Below are 16,657 nucleotides of genomic sequence, written 5' to 3'. Positions count from 1 at the left end.
CCTGCATCGTGGAGTCTGGTTCATAAGGTGCTGTGGGACACTGTACTGAAGGTTGCTGAGAGGTCGAGGAGTATGAGTGCTGAGGTGTGGCCGTGGTCGAGGAGTCTGCGGATTCATCGGTGGCTGCAAGAAGAGCGGTGTCGGTGCTGCGGAAGCCAGACTGGGAGGTATCCAGAGGGTTGCTTTCTTTGATGAATTGTCGCAGCTATGAGTTTATGGCTTTTTCCAGGACTTCGGTCAGGTGGGGTAGTAGGGAGATGGGTCAGAAATTCTATAGCTCTGATGGGTCAGCTGTGGGTTTCTTCAGGAGAGGGTGGACTTCGGCATGTTTCCAATCATTGGGGAAGGTGGCTGTTCTGCGATGGTGGAATGTTGATGGCTTCGGAGGGAGGATTGGTGAATTCGTTGACTATTGTGAAGAGTTATCTTGTGTTGTGCGGGGAGGTGTTAATGCATTCCCGGAGTGCAGCTTTTTTTTGCATTCTTGATGCGTCGGTGATAGGTGGCAGTGACGGCTCTGAAGGAGGCGAGGTCTTCACCGTTTTTTCTGTTTCTCCATTTTTTCTCTAGGTGCCTGCAAGTGCGCTTGGATTGTTGGAGTTAGGTGGTGAACCAGCTGGCTCTTTTTGGGATGTGCTTGACCGAAGTTGATCGGAGGGGGGCTAAGGAGTTGGTGCATTCGGGTATCCATGCTTTGAGGTTGCATGCTGCGGTGTTGGTGTTGTCGGTGGAAGGCGGGGGTGATTTGGCGGGGGTGATTTGGCAAGGGTCGTGGTGAGCTGCTTGTCTATGATTTCATTCCATTTCGTGTGTGGGGCCCTGGGGACACGGAGGCGGCTGTTGGGTGTAGTGAGGGCGAAGTGTCAGCAGTGATGGTTGGCCCAGTCCTGGATGGAGATATTCTTGATGGTAATCTGGCTACTTGAGGTGAAAATGGGCTCTATCATGTGCCCTGCGGCGTGTTTGGGCACAGTGATTAGTCCAAGGTTGGCGAGATTGTCGAGAAGGGAAATGGTGTTTTGGTCATTGCGGTCCTTGAGGTCGAAATCCAAGTTGCCAAGGAGGAGGTAGTGGGTGGACGTCAGGGTGTGGTGATGTCTACAATGCCATTGATGAAGGCTGGGCAGGGGCCGGGCAGTCTGTAGACCAGGGTGCAGTGGAGGGAGAAGTTGTGAGTGGTGTTGATCAAGAAGTGTAAGTGTTCCATTGTGGTGCAGTGTTCCTCCATGTTGACCGTGATGCGGAGTGAGGAATTGTGTACGATGGCCAGTCCTATGCCCGGATGGGAGGATCCGTCCTTCCTTAGGATGTTGTATCCATCTGGGATTGCGATGATAATGTCTGGTCCGGAGCTAGGGTTGGTCCAGGTCTTGGTTAGGAATGCGATGTCCAGACAGGTGGAGTCGATCAGGTACCAAAGTTCTGTGGTGTGCTTATGGAGGGAGCGTATATTTAGAAGGAGGCAGTGGCGGGCGACGATGGTTTCAGGTCTGGGGTGTTCCAGTTGTTTGTTGTGGCTGAACCTGAGGTTGCAGTTCCAGCAGGAAAAAGGTCAGTGGGTGTCCTTAGGAGATGCGGTGTAGCAGACACTGAGATGTCTGGTGGTAAGGCGTTGGAGGGTCTTGGCATCGTGATGGAGGATGGCCAGGGAATGGCTTTGTCAGAGATCCAGGGTTCCTGGTGCTGGGTGCTGGTGGGCTTTAAGAAGGGGAGGGAGGCGGGGGTCCGGTCTGCTTGGAAGGTGGGAAAAATGCTTTGTGAGGGGGTGTGGAGGGGGATGGGGGCACCGGGCCACAGGTGCAGCAGCGGGAGGAAGAGGGTCAAGGAAGAGACAGAAAATTAAGAGAAACAATACAAAAAGGTACTTACTTGTAGATGGCCACAAGGCCACCAGGGATGAGGTGCAGGCCGGAACCCGTGGGTGGAGGAGGGCCTTGGACTGAGTCAGGCAGGCTCTCAGTTCGTCCCTAAGGCAAGGAAGAGGGAGCAGCAGCCAGAGGAGCTTCTATTCATCTATCCATGCCTCTATCTCATCCATTTTTTACCTTTCAATCCATTAATCCATCTTTTCACCCTTACAGCAACTCACTGTTTCATCTGTCAGTCCTTTATTCCATCCATCTGTTAATGCATTCGTCCATCCTTTATTTCATCCACCTTTCTTTCAATCATGTCATCAATATTCCATCTAGTCACCTATCTAGCTGTTCACCCAACTATGCTTATCTCCATTTTTGCAACTGACCGTCCATCCCTCAATCTATCCTTACTTACTTATATCCATTCATCAGTTTATTTATTCTTTCACTCACCCGTCCACCTGTTCACTCAAACATCCTTTAATCTTTCCTTCTAACAACCCAATTATCTTTTCACCTTCCACACAAAAAACACATATATCCATCCTCCCTTTCACCAGAGTAACCACTAAGGCATCCTTTTACCCCTTCTGTACACTCTTTCCATGAACAGCCATCCATTCTTTCTACTAACTTTCCAATCATCTATCCAACTTTTTGCTTATCTATCATTTCAGCTTTAGACCAGTGTATCTTTTCATACAACTATACGTTCATACTGCCATCTACCAACCCTTCACCTATCCATCCATTATCTGTTTATCATTCTATCCATCCTTTTACCTATGCATCTTTCAATCCTTCCATCTATCCATTGTTCTATCCTTTTACATTTATATCCATCCATTTGGTCAGTCTTCAATCTTTTCATCCTTTCATTTATCTATCCTTCACTCCATTCATTAACCATTCCATCTATGTTTCACTTTTTCTTTTCACCATTCCTTACTTTACTGTGCCTCATTCTTTGCATCCACTGTTCTGTCGCTCCTTACACCCTTCCTTTCACTCATCTATTCCTTCACCTTAACTTTGATCCTTCTTTCAATTATTCCTCTCCCTTTGTTTTTTCCTATTTTTCACCCACCATCACTTTTGTTCCTTTCACCATCACATCCACTCTCTAGTTGCTGTTCTCTGTGTTTTGCTCTAGATTTTTCATCTTTTATCTTTCTCTGTTCCTGTATTTTGCATCCCCAAGTCCCCACTCTTCAGGTCTCCATAGTATTCATTTCCACTGTTATTGATGAATTTTTGTCTGCAGAGACACAGACAGAAGAGACCCTTAAAAACATATGTCTAGTTTTAGTATCACCCTTTTAGGAGCCCATCGGGCCCAATGTCAACCCAGCCTTTAACTGCTAAAATGGGGGGTTCACAACGTAACTCACTTTAGCCTTCGTAGGTGTGGGCCATCAAAGGGTTTCCACAGCAGAGATACTATCTCATCCAGAAACCAATAGTAGGTTGAAAGTATTCCCACTACATTTATAGTATTGCCTGATGTAATTGGGGGTAGGTAGGCACTATCAATTAGCAGTCCTGCTCAGCAGACCCTCATGAGCCTCAACTCATTCCAAAAGCTTCTGTACCGCATCCCACTAGAGCGCTTAAATCACAGAACAAACTTCTTGTGCTAATCACCAAGGTCCAAAACTTTTTTTCTACTTTTCACAGCCTGAGGGAAACCAAATTCCTTTATAAATTCAGACCATAGTCAAACCCTGGACATTTATCAATCATCTCTCATAGATCCTTGGCACCTGTTCCCCAGCAACTACATAGGAAACTCTGCCCACCCACATCTTCAGCACCAGGTTATGGGTGTGGTAACTGTGTACTTTAAAAAAGCTACTTTGTCTACAACTGAATAACTGATAACTACTTGAATGTATAACACATTTGCTGAAGTCATAAGCTGTAGCTATTTCTCTAAGCATATTACCAACCGAGTACCATAGATTCTCCTAGTTGGAATTAAACATATACAGGGCTACTCGTGAAGGTAAGTTACACTTGTGAATAAGTCTACACATGTAAGTTTACTGTTACACCTTTGAGTAACTTTACTACTTTTGCCTATTCACAAAATCTGAGTGTGAAGGAGGTGTAGTCACATTTTACGAGTGTAAGATACTACTTTAAAAAAAACAAAAAAAACACATGGTCAACCACTGGTACAGCATCACCCTCCAAAAGAAAATAATAGAGACAGAAGCGTAAAGTAAAATCCATAGGGAATAATGTTAAATTGAATTGATTTATTTAAAATAGAAATATAAAAATAATAATACTTAATGTTAAAAATAATTTATAACAAAAGATCACTTAATTGAATTATAAAATATTTTATTAACTGTTAGAAAGTGGATTATTAGTTGACCTAGATAGTAGTCGTTTTCTATTAAGTTTATGTTGAAGTATTGAATGACAGTATATTTATGACATTACATAATACTAATCCTCTTCAAGTAATGATGGTGCTATTCCTTACAAGGTCCAGTTAGGTCTCAATAATTGAACCCTGAGCTGAATGCTTGGTTGCTGCAGCACAGAGCAGACAAGCTTAACTTAGGAGTAATGTGTAAAGCATTTAGGAGTACCAAAATATTTAAAAAGTAAAAAACACAACGCAATAAAAATTCCACTCCAATCTATAAAAATAGAGAACATTTTAATGAACAAATAGACACCCAAACAAGACATATCGGACGTACAGAGACAGAGATTATGATTTTTCACGGTTTTAGATGTTTCTAGCACCAAAAAGTACAATACACCAACCACGAGTATCTGGTCATGATAGACTGGGTAAAAGTGAAAAGTTAAGGCCGACAGTGATGGAGTGTGGGCCAGATACAGGGACCACAATCATGCCGGTGGGAAGTTTACCTTCTCACTTAGTCTTGCTGGAGAAAATCCTCATCCACAAGGTTATTGGCGGGTTAGGGTGCCAGGTGGATCTGAAGAGGTATTTGTTGCTGGCAGCCAGGGGAACTGCAGCACCTCAGTAGGAACCTCGGCTCTGGTGGAAAGTTTGAGGCGCTCAACATCGATGGCGGGAAAACTCTGAAAGAGTGAAGTTAGAAAATCAGACCAGGAAGACAGTGTTGGCAGGGTGCTGCTTGGCACTGGTCCTGGTGAATTATGAACTTAGAAACATTTCTGGAAGTCAGGATTCTTTCAGCATAGCAAACCAGTAAGCTGAGTCACACTGGCAGTTCTACTTTCATGACTGCGGCTAGGCGATGGTCCGATGGTAGCCTCTGTTTCTTTTTGCCAAAGTTTGTAAATGTCAAGTTTTGCAGTTTTGGATGGGGAAATACACTGTAGACACTAACAAAGGGTCTAGGACCTTTGGGGGACCACTTGGGATTAAGGATCCCAGAAGCCAACAACAGGGTCCTGGGCAAATCCAGTTGGAACTGGTCAGCTGGACTCAGCAGAGTCTTGGACTTCTTGCAGCTTTTGGGCAACTGGAGCTTAAAAGGAGGTTAGCCAACTAGCCCTTGGAGTCCACTCTTTAGTCCTGGGTACATGTGGGGAACATGTCCAGACCTTTGGGTTTCTCTCCTGAGGTTCAACAGCAGGTGCAGTCCTTCTGTCTTCCAGAGATTTTCTGAAGAGGGTATTGTCAGCCTGTGGCCACTCCACATCCAGTTGGGTAAAACTTCCCAGGGTTGCCTTTACCCATTTTTGCCGCATTTCCCTTGTGGTTTACTGTCAACTATCCCACAATCCGCCTTTCTACTTAAAACGAATATGGCAGAACCTTTCTCTCATTCTGCAGAGCTCTTGGCACACCCCTGAGGTGTGTCGTAGGAAAAAGAGGGAGTCCTCCAGCAAACCAGTTCTGGAACAGGTTTTCTATCCACTGAGATCGGTGCCACTCTGGGTTCCTGGCGAATGGAAGAGACACACCTTGCAGTGAATTACATCTGCCTGAGATAGGCAGCTTGAATGAAGGAATGAAGCTTGTGCTTTTGGTGGGCATCTCCCCCAGGCCATCCTATCAGGTGGAGGTCACAACTCCTCCCAGCCAAGGCCCTTTTGTTCACTTTCCTGGGAGCCTTTCATACCTGCCGACAAGCTGCCAGGTCACAATTTGGGGTTAATTCTGAAAAGGCTACTAGAGGCATTAGAAAGGAAAATGCCAACTTTCTGAAAGTGACATTTTCTGAATAATAACTTAAAATCAGACTGGCCATTAAATTGGATTTTAAATTACTATTATTTGAGTCCTTGAGTCATGGGTATAGGTATAACCAAACTGAAGTTATGCATTTTAAGGTATTATAATATAACCCAGTGTTTTTCTAAGGTGAGAGCTAGCCATGTCACAGTGAAAAATTATACAGGAGAGTTTTCACTGCCAGGACATGTAAAATGTAAGTACAGATGTCCTTCTTTGTAAATACCACACACCCTGCTTTATGAGCACTTAGGGCCTACCTTAGTGGTCACATTAAAGTATTAAAAAGACAGGAATACGCTTAGCAAGAGGTTTATTTTGTCAGGCCAAAAAAATGGACACTCAGGCTGCAGAGGCAAGTCTGAAGACAGGCTTTACATTGTCACTTTAGTTGTCGCACAATAGGTGCTGCAATCCACAAGTGACAGTTAACTTACGGGTACTTGGTACACTAGCTACCAATATACTAGGGACTTGTAATTAAGTTAAGTGTGCCAGTTGTGAGTTGTAATCAATTTGGCAAGTTTTTAGGGGTCAAAGCACTTGCACTGTGGCCTGGTTAGCAGGGTCCCAGTGTGCAGAGTATAAAAACCAACAGCATCAGTAAACACAAATGGGGTTGATCATGCAAAAAAGGCATTCCCTTACCGTACCGTTTTTGCTTTGAAAAATTAAAGTAACAATAAATGTCATTCAAACATAATTAAATTACTTTTACGTAATTCTGTAATCACTTTTAATAATTATTAATGCATATTTTTTTATTTTTTTTGTTGATTTTTTTCTACTAACAACTGACACAGAGAGACCTCAATGTATATTCAATTTCGCTTGTGGGTCTTTCTGCATGTGATCACTTCATGCAGAGCTTATAAGGTTTTATACATTATTAACAGAGAGAAATATCAAAAATGCCAGGTCTTACCCAAGATGACTCCCTGAGCTCCTCTATAATAACTTGGAGTTAATGTTCTGAACCGTTCTTGTCCAGCGGTGTCCTAAAGAAAAACAAACAGTACAAATTCTTGGTAATTAAATTTTAAAAAGGGCACTTCTGCCCAAAGGAATTCTGACTACTTTGCAAAACAGGAACGGTTTGTAGAACCATGTAGCAGGTCTATCCTAAATAATTGACAACTACACCAAACCAAAACATTTTCACTAAGGTTTAAACAATTTATGCAATTTGCAGGCCGTCTTTCCAATCTTGCGCACTCAGGGATGAAGCACAGAAGGCTTGCATCCTACAGGGCCAAACTGGATATGGTTTTAGCACATTGATTTCTTCTAATATGCCTTAATTGTAACGTTAGAAAGTACTGTAAACATACAATAACCATATCTAGCCATCTCTTAAATGTAGAGCAAACATACTTTATTTCATCCGTCTATCCATCTTCTCCACTTCTAAAATACAGTGTAGTACAAGAGCTTTTGTGAGTGTACATGTGTACAAATGTGTATTTGTGTACACATATATAAATAAAACACATTTAAAAAATGAGTTCTAATCGTGGCTCAAATGTATAAAATCTGAGAAATCTGCCAGTTGCAGTTATCAACACACTCAACTCTTGCCAGAAATCACGCCACATACAATGTTTAAACTTAATATCCGTTTTTGTATGTCTGTCCCATTTTGAAATTTCAACACATTAGTTGATGCGAGTTATGGTATGTCATAAGTAATGGCGAATTGCAGTGGTTACCAAAAAAAAATATATATATAAAAATGCATTATTTTTATTGTGGGATTCGCAAGGGCTGGCCTCTTGTAGCAGACTGGTACCAGCGCCTGGCCACCAGAGGCCAATCCCTACTGTGACTACCCAAAGAGTGCGTGGGGTAGGTTGGCCTGGCACACGTAGGGTTGTGTGACGAGTCTGGCTAAGGCCAAGCACTGAAGCCAACCCCTGCTATGCACATCCATAGGGCCTACGCAGCAGGGCTTGGCAGCACACCGCAAGCTGGATGCAGCACCTTACAACCTGTTGTAACCTGCTGGACAACGTATGTATACAGAGAGGTGTTGTGGCATACTGCTGAGGGCTGTGCAGCGACACTGGCCAAAGATCCAAAGTTGAGGCTCAACCATCGCAATGCACAAGCAAAGGCTTTGCGAAGTAGGCACTGAATACACATGGAGGCCTGTGTACAGGGCGTGGATGTAGGTCAGTGACCTTGACCAATAAACAATGAGCACGGCAGAAGGCCATCCACAGCGAGGGGCAGGCTGCTCATTATTGGTTGTGCACAAAGAACTGTTGCTTGTGGTATATGATGAAAAATTACTGAGAAAAAACAGGTTAAAGTGGAGTTATGGTTAGCTTTGGTTATAAAACATGTGAACAAAAACTCAGGAATATACCAAAAAAATCAAAGTTAAAGTTTAGTTATGGTTGTGAATTAATATAGAAAAATCACTGAAATTCGCAAGTTATGGTTAGGACCCCACTCCATAGCTCGCTCAACAAACATGCAAACCATAATTTGCACACAAAATGGAATGCTTATGACCTCACAATATTTATTTATACCAGTAAGTAACATCTAAAACCACAAATTAGTTAAATAACAACACATACTTAAATTAATATACAGCAGGACATTCATATATGCCTTCTCATAATTCAAAGAGTAATGTGATGTGCTATTTCATCTGTAAGATTATTTATGTAATTTGGAACTGCGTCTGTCACATCAAGAGTGAGGTCAAGAGCACTGCCACTTTACAAAATGAGTCAAGAGCTCAAAAGAGTTCATGACCATCGCTGTGGCCACAAGGCACTATTGCCCACAACCTGGAGGTTGAACGACTACTACGTGTTGTTGCGAGCAGCAATATAATGGATAATAAATAGTCTTTAATAAAATGCTAAAAAGAACATCTATTTGCCAAGATATGACTATCCTTGAAAAAAAGCAAAAACGTACTGCGTTTGGCGCCTAATTAATTTAGGAAGAAAAATGTTTTTGTTTTGCTTATTTTACTAGGACTTTGTGAGGCTTGTCTGATGTTTATATAAGACTTCTGCTTCCTCATAATAATTCTGTCTTCATTTACGCTCTAATAACCACGTCAGTGGCAGGGTTGTAGACGGAGATAGGGAGAACTAATTAGAAAGGAGGACTTTTTTGGCTTCAGTGTAATTAACCGGATAGATGATGTGCTCAAACCAGAAGTATCCGAGAAATTAAAATGATGTAGTGATTATAATATGTGTTTGCCCGTGCAAAAACAGGCTTATTGCTCAGTAACGATGATGAGCTTCCGGAGGTCGATTTCTTCCCAGGACGGGTACATTATTTCATGCACTGGACTGACTTGGGGAAGAGAGAAGAGCAAACCACACTAAAAATTAAGGTCACGTGGTCAGTCCAAATCAACGACGATGGGTGGCGATTACAAGAATTGAAAAGGGAACCAATACCTACATGAATATTACAATAGATTTTTATTTTGTAGCGCGACCTTTGTTCGGCATATAGGGCCAGATGTAGCAAGTAGTTTTGCCCATTCTGAGTCTATGGGAAAATGTGTTCGTACATATGGCCCATGGTGTGCCATAAATCAAATGAAAATTTAAACATTTGTACTGCACAATATCATTAAACTTCACATATTTACAATTGCTCATATACACAATTTTTAGAGCAGAGAGATTAGGGGCATTATTTAGAGTTTGGCGGCCGGAGTACTCTGCCACCTGTCTGTGAAACTCGCAGTCCCCCAACTCTTGCGAGTTCGGTACACAGCCATGTTTAAACCGGTGCGGCCTCTTCTGGCGGAAACCTTCGACTGACAACCCGGCTCACATTGGGCCATCAGTCTGTGTCTACGAAATTCACACCCTCCACCTTATTTAGGGCAGAAGCTATCAGTCCGGAACAGAAAAGCATGTTGCGAGAAAGTCCATGTCAAGCACGTGATTTTTATTTTTCAGAAACCAGCTCCTGCTTTGGGAGGTTTTTTATGAATAACAAAAAAATGTAGAGCAGCTGCATCAAGCATGGATGCTGCTCAGAAAACGTTTAGTGCTTTCGACAAAGTCGTCCTAATGGCGACTCTGCTGAATACGTAAAGATCTTGCCTGCCTGGAAGAGATCTTTAAATATGGTGGTTAGCATTCCGTCAGGGTAGAGGAGCACATCCCTTTGCTGTCCTGCCAGCCCAACTAACCTGCCACAAAAGTCTAATTAAGGTGGTAAATCGTTTGTCCAAAATCACAGGAATTGCAGTCAAGTGCCAGAATCGATATTAGAACCAGGGTCTTCATCTTCCAAAATAGTCAATTTTGCCACTAGACCACAACTCCCTTATCTTGCATATTTTCAAAATAAATTTCTCAGAAATATATATATTTCTCGGCCTTATTTCTATTATCTAATTACTAAGGCTCCTTCCTTGTTTTCCCTTTGAACCATGTGCGTTTACTTTTGCACATCCTTAGGGCATAGGGGCCTCTGACGTCGCAAATCCTGCACATTTGGCCAGTTAGAGAACGTGCTTCGTCATTTGATAGATCACTCCATGCATGCAATACTTAAAACATTTTTCTAAGCAACAACTTCTACAGTCATGCAATTTTTCTGACTCTTTAGCCCCACCCCCTGGCAATGTTCCGTCGGTATTGATTTTGTCTGGCTACCTAAACATTAGCACCGTTCTTGCCATGCTGAGGTAATGCTTCCATTTTCTTACGATAATGGCATTACTCCTAGTCCTACTCCCTCGCCTTCCTTTTAACCAATGAGGCCTCCCGCCTCCCCTCTAGACCCTCCCTTCCCCTTTCAAAACCCCCCCCCCACCCTTATCCCCTCCTGTACAAAAACCAAGCCCAAGCTGCAACTCGGACAGTCCGTACCGGGAGGGTGGGAGGGAACGGAAAAGGAAGGCGAGGGAGTAGGACTAGGAGTAATGCCATTATCGTAAGAAAATGGAAGCATTACCTCCCGTCCCTCCCTCGCCTTCCTTTTAACCAATGAGACATAGCAAGAAAACACACAGGAGACGGACATCGAGTTGCAAGACCTTTATTTAATATCCTGCACCAAGAACATCCCAAACATTATCTCATAGAGGATAAGACCCGGTGACCTAACACCGACTCCAAACTACCCAAGTCCGACAGCCTATAATGACGCACAAACGTCGAAGGAGAAGCCCAAGTGGCGGCCCTGCAAATTTCCACCACGGAAGTCCCCTGAAGCTCCGCCACCGTAGCCGCCATGCCTCTGGTAGATCTCCCCTGAATCCCTTGAGGAGGAACCACCTCTTTCAAGGAATAGGCCAACAGAATTAAAGATCGAACCCACCGACTCAAGGAAGCCGTGGAAGGTTTCTCACCTTTGCGAGCCGGACCAAAATTAACAAACAGTGAATCCCCTTTACGAAAAGGAGCCACCACCCGCAGATACTCCAACAAAACCCTGCGCACATCCAACGAATGCAAACGGACCTCCTCCCTTGAGGAGGGATTCGGACAAAATGAAGGAAGGATGACCTCCTGCCGGGAATGGAACGAAGAATTGACTTTAGGAATAAAGGAAGGTACCGGAACCAGAACCACCCGATCGTGAAAAATCTTACAAAAAGGAAAGGAACAAGCCAATGCCCCCAATTCCCCCAACCGACGAGCCGAAGTAATGGCTACCAAAAAGAATGTCTTCAAAGATAGATGGCGCAAATCACAGTCCCCCAAAGGTTCAAAAGGGGGCTCCGTCAACACATCCAAAACCAAGGACAGATCCCATGAAGGAAAAGAACGTACCGGGCGAGGAAATAAATTAACAAGCCCTTGAAAAAATCTCGGCATCAAGCGCACTTCATCCTGAAGATTACGCCATGGTCCTCTGAATGCCTGAATAGCCGCCCACTGCACCCGAAGAGATGCCACTGACAACCCTAAATGAGCACCGTCCTGCAGGAACTGCATCACCTCAAAGATAGAAGCGCAGGTAGGATCTAACTCACGACTTAAGCACCATGACGAAAACACCTTCCACTGTCTACCATAAGAAAGTAAAGTGGAACGTCTCCTCGAAGCCAGCAATGTAGAACTCAAAGCTACCGGCACCCCCAGACCTGTCAATCCCCGTCGTTCAACTTCCAGGCCGTCAAGTGTAACCTTCTCAATGACCCCAATGGGAGGCAGGGAAACTCCAGGGGAGACGGACAAAGAGGCAGAGGCCACATCCTCCCGTCCGCCATCAGCCTCAACAAGGGGAACCAATTCGCCCTCGGCCAAAGTGGCGCAATTAGGACAACCCTGGACCCCAGATCCCTCACACGTAACAGAAACGCCCTGAGTAGTTGAAAAGGAGGGAACGCATACAAAAGGCCCTGCGGCCAAGGACATGACATCCCGTCCACCTCCCATGCTTGGGGACATCGAAACCGGGAGCAGAAGCGATCCACTTTCGCATTCCCTACTGACGCAAACACATCCAGCACTGGAAGACCCCAAAGCCGAACCAGATGCTGAAACAGAGACTTCCGGAGAGAGAAAAGTTGAGAGGAAGGAATCACTCTGCTCAGCCGATCCGCCCGAACATTCACCACCCCCCGAATGTACGTAGCCCTGAGAGAAGGAACCCACTCCTGAGCCCACACAAAAATCTCCCTGACTAGATTGAACAGAGCCCTTGACCTGGTCCCTCCTTGCCGATTGACATAAGCCTTGGCCACTAAGTTGTCTGTGCGAACCAGAACCGCCGAACCCCTCAGGGAATCCTGAAAATGGACCAGAGCCAGGAATACTGCCCGCAATTCGCGCCAATTCGACGACCGACTCGCCTCCCGAGGGGACCAAAACCCCTGAATCTGAGACGACCCCATCCATGCCCCCCAACCGGAGAGGCTGGCATCCGTCGTCACCACCACGGGTCTCAGAGGCGATAAAGAAACCCCTATCCTCAGGTGGTCTGCATCCAACCACCATTGCAACTCTCTGTGAATCAATCCGGACCCTGGAACCCTGTCCTTCAGAGAACCGGACCCTGGTGTCCACCTTCTCAAGAACCATGTCATCAAGCACAGGAGATGGAAACGTGCCCAAGGAACCAGAAATATCACCGACGCCAAATGACCCTGCAGACGCAACCATAGAAGAGCTCGGGGAGCAGACTGCAACAATACCTTCTTTACCAAAGCCTGTAGGACACCCAACCGTTTTTCTGACACAGTCACCAACCCAAGAAGAGTCTGAAACCGAGCTCCCAGAAAAACCAGATCCTGGGACGGCACTAAGTCTGACTTCTCCCAATTGATTAAAAACCCGTGGTTTTGCAGGACCCCCAGAACATGGACCACCTGCTTCTGCAAAAGGTCTCGTGATTGGGCATGAATCAAAATGTCGTCTAGATAAGGATGCAGAAATACCCCTTCTGAATGAAGCAAAGCCACTAGAGGAGCCAGCACCTTTGTGAAAATTCGAGGAGAAGATTTTAGACCGAAAGGCAGAACGCAAAACTGATAATGGTCCTGACCCACAGCAAACCTCAGGAACTTTTGAGAGGATCTTGCCACCGGTACGTGTAGGTAAGCATCCTGCAGATCCAGTGACACCAGAAAGTCCCCGTGTCTGACCAATGGAAAAATAGTCTGAATGGACAGCATGCGGAAATGCACTGTCCTGATCCAGGTATTCACCTCCTTTAGATTGAGCACCGGCCGAAATCCCCCTGAAACTTTCTGAACAAGAAACAAGACCGAATAAGTGCCCTGACCCCGCTCGTCTAGCGGAACGTGGGAAATGGCCCCCTTGACCAGTAAGTCCTGCACTCCGTCCAATAATGCTCTTCTCCGTGACCCCTCTGAAGGCAGAGGTGTGGGACGTACCCCTGAATCTGGAGGAACCACCACAAAATCTATGACATAACCATTGGCCACAATGTCTAGTACCCAATGATCGTTTACACTGTCCTTCCAAGCCGAAAGAAAGTGACTCAGTCTTCCCCCAACCGGCCCTCTGCCAGGCCCACAGTGATTGTCAGGACCCCTTCTTGAAACCACCCCGGGTCGCAGGAGCAGACTTCTTAGGTGAAAAACGCGGCTGAAAACGCCGTTTCCTAAATGAAAAGGATTTAGCATCCCTAGTAGGAGAAGATCTGGAATGTTTCTTCCACCCTTTACTCGAAGAAGAACCCCCTTTATAAGGTAAGGCATGCTTCCGTTCCTTAAAAGCCTTGGAAAGCATGGATGGCAATTGTTCTCCAAACAAGGTACGACCTTCAAACGGCAGTCTCAACAAGGCCGCCTTTTCCCCCGGATCAGCCTTCCAGGAACGCAACCAGAGGGACCTACGAGCCCCAATCAAAGACCCAGATGCCAGAGCCGAAGTACGGACCACATCCGAAGACACATCAGCCAACAATCTGGCCTGCTGCTCCATACCAGCCAGGAGCTCCGAACATTCCGCCCCTTCCTGTACAGCCACCGCCAGTTTATCAAAGTCTTGAACCAATGACTGTGACGCATATGCAGAATAAATCCCTGCCCTCAGCGCCAGATTTTCCGCAGCAAAAGCCCTCTTAAGACCCGAATCCACTTTACGGTCAGTGGCATCCGTAGGCACACAATCCTCCGGATTGACTGCCGTTTTTCCAATCAGAGTAGCCAAAATAGAGTCCAGGCGTACTGAAGGAGGCAAAACCTCCTCACCCTCAAGTAAGTAAAGTTTCTGAAGGAATCGTGGAACCTGAGCCTTATCCACATCCTTCCACTCACGAAACACCATATCCCTCACAGGTCCCTGAAAAGGCATGGCAAACTTTGAAGGTGTCTTATATTGAGGAAATAAATGAGAATCCGAGTCTGCAGGTTGAAACACTGGGAAACCCAAATTGTCCCGAACATGTGCCATCACTTCCCACATATCTTCTCTGGAAACATATTTCCCCCCAGATGACGTCGATGGGGCCTCATCCTCACTCTCCGATGAGGATTTCCTAGTTGCTACCGATGAATGCTCACATTTAGACTGACCAGTCCTGGCCACGCCTGCTTGTAGTGCCCTGGTCACCGCCACCTCAATCATATCCTGAACCTCCTCTCTGGACATGAGGGGAGTACCCCTGCCAGGTACCTGTGAGTTCTCCGGAGTAGTAACGCTAGCCTCACCCCCCTCCTCCTCCGAGGAAGAAGAGACAATCCTACGTCTCTTTGCTGGAACTTTAGGCATGGTAAACAAATAATCACTGACTGGAACCCCAAAAAACTACCCTCTATATAGGCACCTGGTCCTCCCCCCAATCAGGGCTCCACCAATCCCTAAAGAGGTCACCTATTTCATCAAAATACATAAAAACCACGGGCCGAACGCCCGTCCTACCTGAGAGCATCTCAGAGTTGAAGTCCCTCGGGTCCCCGCGGCTCCGTGGCGCTGAAACCCGGAAATCAACGTCCCAGCCACAGAGGGCCGGCTGACCCCGTCAGCCGGCCTCCAGGACACGCCTCTCGAGCAACCATGCTGCTCGTTCAAGACGCGACCCAGCCGTAGCACTCCTCGCGGAGCTCCGCGTCCCGAGGAGTGCCTCCATCGACGACCTCCAGGCCCCGCCGTGCAGGTAAGAAAAGGGAAAGAAAACCGTCTAGCGTGGGCTAGACAAAAGAACAGGAGGGGATAAGGGTGGGGGGGGGGGTTTTGAAAGGGGAAGGGAGGGTCTAGAGGGGAGGCGGGAGGCCTCATTGGTTAAAAGGAAGGCGAGGGAGGGACGGGAGGTAATCTTTCATACCTAGTGCCATTTCTCGAGCCGGACGCACCATAGCAATAAACACATTATTATATGTATTATTAATAATTGCATTTGTAGAGGGCAATCGTTACCTTGGAAGGTGTCCTGCCACTATTGGCTAAAATAGAGCAAAAGGCAACCTGTCTAAACGGCCACTTAGAGAGTATAGAGCCGGGTTTTGTGTGCTTTCCTGAAAGTCAACATATTATCGATGAAATACAGTGAAAACGGAAGCAAGTTGCATTTTCCACTGCCTGGACAGAAAAAGCCCACTAGCCAATTCACGCCCTCCTATAATTTGGAACTTCATGAAAATTAGTGCTGCTGGACCAACAGCAGTTGGTTTGGTGTATAGCGCTTACATCCCATCTGTAAAAAGCAGGGAACTGCTTGATGAATACATTTATGGACTAAATTTAACCTTTTTAGGCACTGTTAGCCAATGTAGAGTGCCCACAGCGTCAGAAGAAGAACAATGATGAAGACGAGACAGGGCTAGGTTGACTGCCGGTGACTGAATATTGAATAGTTGTTGAACAAGTAGTCTGGTACATCTAAATGTAGCAAGATGCAATAAGGAAGGCAACAAGATAGAAGACTGAACTGCCAGAGAATGTGACTGGCAAAGGAGAGCTGTTAGGATCTTGCAGCGAAACCGCATTAGAGAAAAGCAGGTGGTTACAGCTTATTTATGTGAATGGAGAGAGAAAGAGGGATCTGCACATATATATATATATATTCCCAGTTTCTGAACAGTAAAGGAGTCCATAGGAGTGGGGTTACTGGGCAATGGCCGGACATCTGCTAGTAGAAGGCTAGAAGGTCTGCCGGCTTTCAAAGGAGGTGTTTTGATCAACTGATAAAATTATTT

At 45.6% G+C, this 16,657-nt stretch overlaps 1 protein-coding gene across 1 annotated transcript in view; it reads right to left on the bottom strand.

Annotated features, from left to right (window-relative positions):
* The window catches only part of LOC138299504 (ras-related protein Rab-18-B-like), a 306,733-nt gene that overhangs the window by 140,742 nt on the left and 149,334 nt on the right, over positions 1–16,657 (bottom strand). The window contains exon 4 of the mRNA XM_069237780.1: positions 6,977–7,049. Within this exon, the coding sequence (XP_069093881.1) occupies positions 6,977–7,049 (73 nt within the window). The remainder of the gene's footprint in view (positions 1–6,976; positions 7,050–16,657) is intronic.

This window comes from Pleurodeles waltl, chromosome 6 (assembly GCF_031143425.1).
Source record: "Pleurodeles waltl isolate 20211129_DDA chromosome 6, aPleWal1.hap1.20221129, whole genome shotgun sequence".
Classification (NCBI taxonomy): Eukaryota; Metazoa; Chordata; class Amphibia; order Caudata; family Salamandridae; genus Pleurodeles; species Pleurodeles waltl.
This window is presented reverse-complemented; position numbering and strand designations above follow the sequence as displayed.